Source organism: Pimephales promelas, chromosome 18, assembly GCF_988280905.1.
Source record: "Pimephales promelas chromosome 18, fPimPro1.hap1.1, whole genome shotgun sequence".
NCBI classification, from domain to species: domain Eukaryota; kingdom Metazoa; phylum Chordata; class Actinopteri; order Cypriniformes; family Leuciscidae; genus Pimephales; species Pimephales promelas.
The window spans coordinates 11,733,965-11,740,960 of NC_142786.1; the positions used below are offsets into that span (position 1 = coordinate 11,733,965).

Here is a 6,996-nt window from a genome sequence, read left to right on the forward strand (position 1 = left end):
GAACCATATTCAGTCAAAAAAAAGTCAAATGCATCACCAAGAAAGAATAAATTCAATTAAATACAAACAGCAATCTTCCAGTAGTAAGACTTTTAAAAAGACATTTAAAAAGATCCATCATTGTTTATTAATTCTTAAATGAATTACCGATCTGAGTTTATATCCCAGACAATCTTGCAGGGATTTCCAGTTTGAAGTTTCGACTCTGATTTTTGCTGTGTCTCTTCATTCTCCTGTGTAGACGCATCTTTGTTACTCACAGTTTCAGTGACCACAGCCCCGAACAACTCTGGATCATCCTGTATCACATCCAGTATAAGGACATCTTCTTCATATGCTCGAGAAACATCCAGGAAGCTGTCTGCAATCACCGGAAATGGTGGAAGGGTGGAGCCTTGTTCTTTATCTTTAATCTGACATGTCCCATCATCATCAGACAACAAGCTCTCAGCTGCATGACGTTTCAATGACTCCTCTTCTGAAGACAGACTAGTGAAATTCTTGTTTTCATCTTCAGAGGAGGAGTCTGTGATTGAGGAGGTGTCAAATACTTGCGTTCTTTTCCCTTCTCCTGAAAAGTCAGGGTTGCTGTCGGGTGTATGCCCAACTGAATTTGGAGTAACACTTTTGGTCTCCTGCTCCACCGAGGTGGTTGTCACTAAAGAAGAATGCTGAGCTTTTAGCATTTTTACTTTAAGACATATTTGCGAGAGTGACCCTGGGTTATAGAGAACTCGTCTACCACAATTTTCGACCCCATCACGACTAACAGCTTTGGGATTTAACGAATCTTTGCGCAATTTTGTATCTTCTTCCCTGATGACAGGAACATCAGACTGATTGTTGGACCCACTTGAAAGCATTTCCTTATTAGACTTCTTGAGAAGGGAATGTTTTTTTAAAATACCGTTCCCTTCTAATGATGCTGCATAGTCAAGACCATTAAGTTTGTAGTTGTTACCCTGTTCAGTCATTACAGGTGCAGAGTACTCAAGAACATCCTCAAAAGCTTTCTTCAGACTTTGGTTTGACTCAAGCTCTGCTGGTTTGGAAACATGAGAGAATACGACTCTTGGACTGTCTACTAGACATTTCCAAGCCCTTTCTGGTGTGCAAGTGGGTGGTTTTTCACCAAATGCACAGTAAGTGGTGTGTTCTGCAAGTTTCGAAATATGAAAAATATCTTGAGTCATTGTACCTCTGGGACTGTAAAGACTTTGTGCTGGATTTTTTGAAGTCTTTTCCAACACAGCTAACATGTCAATAGGTGGCTTCTCACCTGGTGCAGAAGAAAGTAGTTGGCCCTCCAGTGCTCCTCTTTCATCATGACTGCTCTTGCTTTGCTTTGTGGGTTTGGAAAGTTTGTTTTGAACATCCTTATCTGATAAGCATTCAGGTGCTACACCGTGAGAAGTCTGAACGGTGGCAGGAAATGGAGTGGTCACAATCCACCGGGGTCCAGTTAGATGCGATGGTCTGATTTCATTAGGAGGGCCCATTCTAGGAAAGGGCCAGATTTTGCATGTGCGAGCGCATGATGATTGGGGGAAAAATATGTAGGCTTGCGTTCGCTGGCAGGAGAAACTCTCAGGTGAGTTCACTTCACAATCAGAATCTTCATTTCTTCTGTCCTCCTCCTCTTCATCCAGTGAAAGACCTCTGTTCTCATTGTCATGTCTGAAAACAAAACCATTGACAGTAACTCGTCTGAGTATTAAAGGTGGTACACGACGCACTGGGCTGGAAGGACTTTCAGAGATGTTATTCATTGGACAGGCCTTGTCTTTCTCACAGAAACGCACAACAGGACTGCTGTCTTCACAACGTGGGAGTACTGAGGCAGTTCCTTCAATGTCGGTCTGTCTCATCCTCTCGCAGTCTGGATTCCTTACAAGGCAAGCATCCCATTTCTTTACAGATCCATCTGGAGTCTCTGCTGTGTCTGAAATGTATGTGCTGCCTGTAGCTCCAGATGGAGGATCACCTGATGAGAAAGAAGCACAGCTATGGGTTGGAGTGGAAACTTCCCAGGATTGGTTAGCAATCCTACTTCTTTGCTTGCTGATGCCATGAAGAGGAGGTTGCAAGAGAAAACTGAATTCTTTCATTGAGCACCTCACTCTTTTGCATTTCCTCTTTTGTCTTAGTACCGCTGGCAAGACACATGAGAAATCACGTGAGGCTATGTCAAACACTCGGGCTACATCACACAGTTTCACCATGAGGTTTTTCTCAAAGCGCAAAATCGGTGTGGTCGGGGGCCGATGGGACTCTGAGTTATGACAGGCACCTTTCTGCAACGCAGTCGGGCTGGGGCGGCCAGCTCTCGATCTGTGATTGAGTATACGGGCCAGATTCTTACTAGGGGGAGGAGTGTATTTTACATCACCACACAAAGCACAGCACGAATTTTTCACCAATCGTTTGCGGTCTTTCCTCGTGTCTGACCTAAGTCTTCGTCTCAGCTCAACTTTTGTACTGATATCTGCAATCAGAGACAAAGAATGTGAAAAGGGTGAGAGTAAAAATGCAATATGAATATAAAGAGCCTCCCTATAACTGCTTTCTCCCAAAACGCTGACAAATTTCTCCATTAAATCATATCAATCAAAATGCTTGGGATTCTCCACCCAGAAAAGGAAATTCTGTACTCATTTACTCACCCTCATGGAGTCCAAGATGTATATGACTTTAGATGAACTCAAAGATGTTTTGAAAAATAGTCCATATAATACAAGTGGATTGTAACCCAAAAGTTGACACACGAAAACATTTGCTATTCTCCCTTACTACTATTACTACTCTTATTTGGGCTTGTTTAGTGTGGAAATTAATGCGTTGTGAGTGGAACTTTTAAGACTTTAAAATTGTGCAATAAATTCCTGCACCCTGTTGTGGAGGCCCTGATATAAAAGCAGTATTACTTTACATCAACAAGAAGTAACATTAGTATGTTACTACCCTGAAAGAAATAATTATGTTTCTTTGGTATTTGATGATTATGGTGCTCTGCTCTAGCCTAGGTTATGTTCTTCATGAAGTAGCAGAGCACGACCAAGTAGGCAAGTACAGTCGCTCACAGCATCATCTGTTGGACGCACAACACGATTGCTCCTATAACCAAGCAGGCTGCTGTATGTTGGGTTGGGCTTTTATGCAATGTATTTACGTGGGTTGTTTTGAATAAGCTGTAAACCGGGGACAATTCAGGGGACAAGTCCAGTAAGGAACGGATCACCAAAAACCGGGACTTGTCCCCAGAAAACCAGGACTTCTGGTCACCTCAAACTAGGATCATATGCATTACTACTGTGATGGCTTTGTGTGGTTTTTGCTGTGTTGACTTCTGGGTAATTATCAACTAGTATTTTATGGATTTACAGAGATGGATTATTTTTCTAAAAAAAATCTTCACTTGTGTTAATCTAAAGAAACATTCATACACAACGGGGACAGCCCGAGGGCGAGTAATTTATGTGAATTTTCATTTTTGTTTAAAGGGTTAGTTCACCCAAAAATGAAAATTCTGTCAGTATTTACTCACCCCATGTTGTTCCAACCCCGTAAGACCTTAAGAACAGTTCATCTTCGGAACACAAATTACGATATTTAAGATATTAAGATCGCACCTGCATACTAGTCCATAGGCTTCTTGAGGGAATGACACTTGCTGGCATCGAAAAGTCATTAAGACATCGTTAAAATAGTCCAAGTGACTACAGTGGCTCAATTTAAACTTTATCAAACGACGAGAATACTTTTTGTGAATACTTTTTTCAACACCTGTTTTCAACAGGTGTTGAAAATTAGCACATGTGCTATTACACTTTAAACAATGCATCTGGTTCGTCCAATGTTATTGTTATGTCCATATTAAATAAATAAATAAATTCATTTAAAAAAAAAATTCTCCAGATAATGCACTTTAATGGGAACCAAATGGTTTAAGGTCCAAAAGACAGTTTGAGTGCAAACTGTTCAAAGGGCTTTAAACAATTCCAGACGATGAATAAGGGTCTTATCAAGAGAAACGATCACTCATTTAAAAAAAAAAAAAAAAAGTTTAAATTTTATATGCTCAAACGCTCGCCTTGCTCTGTTCTGTGATGGACGTTCGTGACTCTCCTGTTCGAAATCGTTCATCAAAATGAACAAACCTTTTTTTAGTCATTTGGTTCATTCAACGAACGAAATGAACAAATTGACTCGAAAAAGATTAGTTAATTTTGATGAACGAGTTCAAACAGGAGAGTCACGAACGTGCATCACAGAACAGAGCAAGGCGAGCATTTGAGCTTATAAAACTTTTTTTTAAATGAGCGATTGTTTGGCTTGATAAGACCCTTATTCATCGTCTGGAATTGTTTAAAGCCCTTTGAACAGTTTGAACTCAAACTGTCTTTTGGACCTTGAACCGTTTGGTTTCCATTAAAGTGCATTATATGGAGAAAAATCCTGGAATGTTTTAATCAAAAACCTTAATTTCTTTTCGACTGAAGAAAGAAAGACATCTTGGATGACATGGGGGTGAGTAAATTATCAGCAATTTTTTTTTTTTTTTTAAGTGACCTACTCATTTAACCCAACAGACTTTGCTGCCTGTAAAACATGAAGTCTGATAAAAAACTGGTCAACATGTTCCTCACTAAATTACCTCCATATTTATTGACATGTATAATGATGGTTTGACCCTTACTTGGTGTTCGTCCAGATATAGTGGGTCTGGCTTTACTTGCATGACCTCTCCGGACTTCCGTCTTGAAGGTAGTTTTCACCTGTCCATCAGACCCACCAAAATTATCAATAAAGAGTTTCCTCGGTTTCCTTCCCCGACGAGATTTTTGGTTTTCTTGACTGCCGGTTTTCTTTCCGTATTTTGCATCTAGTTGGGCAGGTGGAGTTTGATCCACTGATTCTCCACAGACGGTGGATTTAATAGAAATATTATCTGACTCAGCCGACCCTTTACTGTTTATATATGACAGTGTGCGACATGGCGTTCCCGCTGGCACATCTATCACGCGCTTCCCGCCACTTAGATGTTTTTTCCTGGCAAAGCACAAAGCTAAGCGCAGACGGTAGAAAATTTCTTTTTTGTGTTCGGGCAATTTTTTCAATACTTTTTCGGACGCTGACCGACTCCTTGTACATGTGACCTGCGCTTTAGTCATTCCACCTCCACAGTTACAAAAGCCACTGACTCTGGATGTGAAAGTACCTTGATTATAATGCCCCCGGCAATCGTCATGTTCAGCATGAGCGTCTTGTTTGGAGCTCGCTTGCCCGTCAAAATAGGACGGTGGTTGGGGATCGGCGGTAGCGCACGTTTCGTGGGCGTTTAATTCCGAAGAAACGACATCTTCTGCCTCCGGAACTGGATAGCTCTCTTGGCCTTGTACCTGTATGCCACGATCGGCAAGTGGATTTAAACCAGACACAGTTTTAGGCCCAGTCCATCGCCGTTTATTCTGCTCTAATTTGTTATATTGCTTAAACGAATCCCTCTTTAATTTGATCCTCGAAACGCCGTTGCATGGAATCATTACTACAGCAAACTGCGATTAACTAACTTTAACGAAAAACTTTTCACGCATAAATGAACTCAAATCCTTTTCTCCTCAATGCATTTTAAAATAAGCATGTTACAATTTAAACTGAGCACAAATAGTCGATTTGCGCACAGAGGCTGTTAAAGATAGGGTCGCATTAAATAAGCTGTTTCCAGCGAGACGTGCATCAATCGCGATAAAGCTTGTATAGACTAAAATGGCAAGCGGTAATATACAGATGCACGTCACAAACTATTTTTAAAGACAATATTAATGAAAAATATGTTCCTTATACCTGTCCGTGGCACTGTGCTAGTATTACTAAAACAATAAAAAAACACCCTCCCACTTCCAATTTCGAGTTAAGACATGCGCAATTGATGGTAGACTGTTCGATTCCACCGCGTGGTTGGTCTTTTCTTTTTCTTTTTTTCAAAAAAGGAATAAAATATTTTATTGACCCGATAACAAAACATTATTAATTACAGAAAGTTAGCTTAAAATTTCTAAGGATTTTTCATTTTTAATTTAATTTTTAATCTTTCACTGATTTTCTGATTAACCTCTTTCAGTAAATAAATAATAATAATACAAAGCCAGGGGGATCTAGGAGCTATAGGCTATTGAAACATTGTCAGAAATATAAGTCTTTTAGTCTCAGCTATGTCCATTAGGCCAAAGAGTGTAAAGGCTCTATGAAGAGTTCATGCTTTGCTTGCACATTCCTCTGTAGTGTGTGTTAGTTCAAACATCTGGAGAGTTTCTCCCTCTCCCCTTTCTCTTCTTCTTTCTTTTGTTACATATAGAAGTCTTCTAGGATCCCTAGGTTCTGAGGGTATTTTCAACGGATATTGACCATATTCGGACTTATTATATAAATGTTATACAATGTATGATATGGTATGAGGTCATATATAATCCTATTGGATAAGACCAGATAACTCCCCTTGATATTTTTTCATATATATATATTTGCATGTCACATATGGGGAGGCTGAGCTATCTTTTCTGGCTCCCCCAGCGCTGGTGATTTTGATTCTGTATGGTCTGTTCACAACTCAATAAAAGGACGTGGAGGAAAAGGCACTTGTTGGAAGTCGTTCATTTCTAACAAACATTAAACATTTTAACCTGTGAATGCAAGAATTAACTTAAATTGAGAAGTCACTTCTCCTGAATTTTCAATAAATTACATTTTAAAACAAAAGTAAATTAGGTTCAAACAGAGACGTGATTCGGGAAAAGTGTAACTTATCAACTGGCTCTGACGGTTGTTAAGAAGATGGGACGTAATGAAAAGCCTGTGGTTGTTGTGGTTTCTCCTTTGGTGGCACTCATGGAGAAGTAAGTAAAAGAAGTAACACTCGTTATTGAACTTCTAAAATAAATAAAGTAGGCTACGTTCTGTATTTGAAAACTGCGCTATGCTAAGGAGTTGACTTATGCG

At 39.8% G+C, this 6,996-nt stretch overlaps 1 protein-coding gene across 3 annotated transcripts in view; it reads right to left on the reverse strand.

Moving 5' to 3' along the window:
- topaz1 (testis and ovary specific TOPAZ 1) overlaps positions 1-5,902 on the reverse strand; it is a 106,108-nt gene extending 100,206 nt beyond the window's left edge. Inside the window, exons 1-2 of one of the 3 annotated variants that reach the window (XM_089122823.1) lie at positions 4,697-5,902; positions 148-2,485 (exon numbers count right to left, since the gene is read on the reverse strand). In XM_089122823.1, coding sequence (XP_088978949.1) covers positions 148-2,485; positions 4,697-5,543 — 3,185 coding nt within the window. In that variant the 5' untranslated portion in view covers positions 5,544-5,902. The remainder of the gene's footprint in view (positions 1-147; positions 2,486-4,696) is intronic. The other 2 variants (XM_089122824.1, XM_089122825.1) reach the window with 2 other exon arrangements.
- Positions 5,903-6,996: the final 1,094 nt, after the last annotated feature.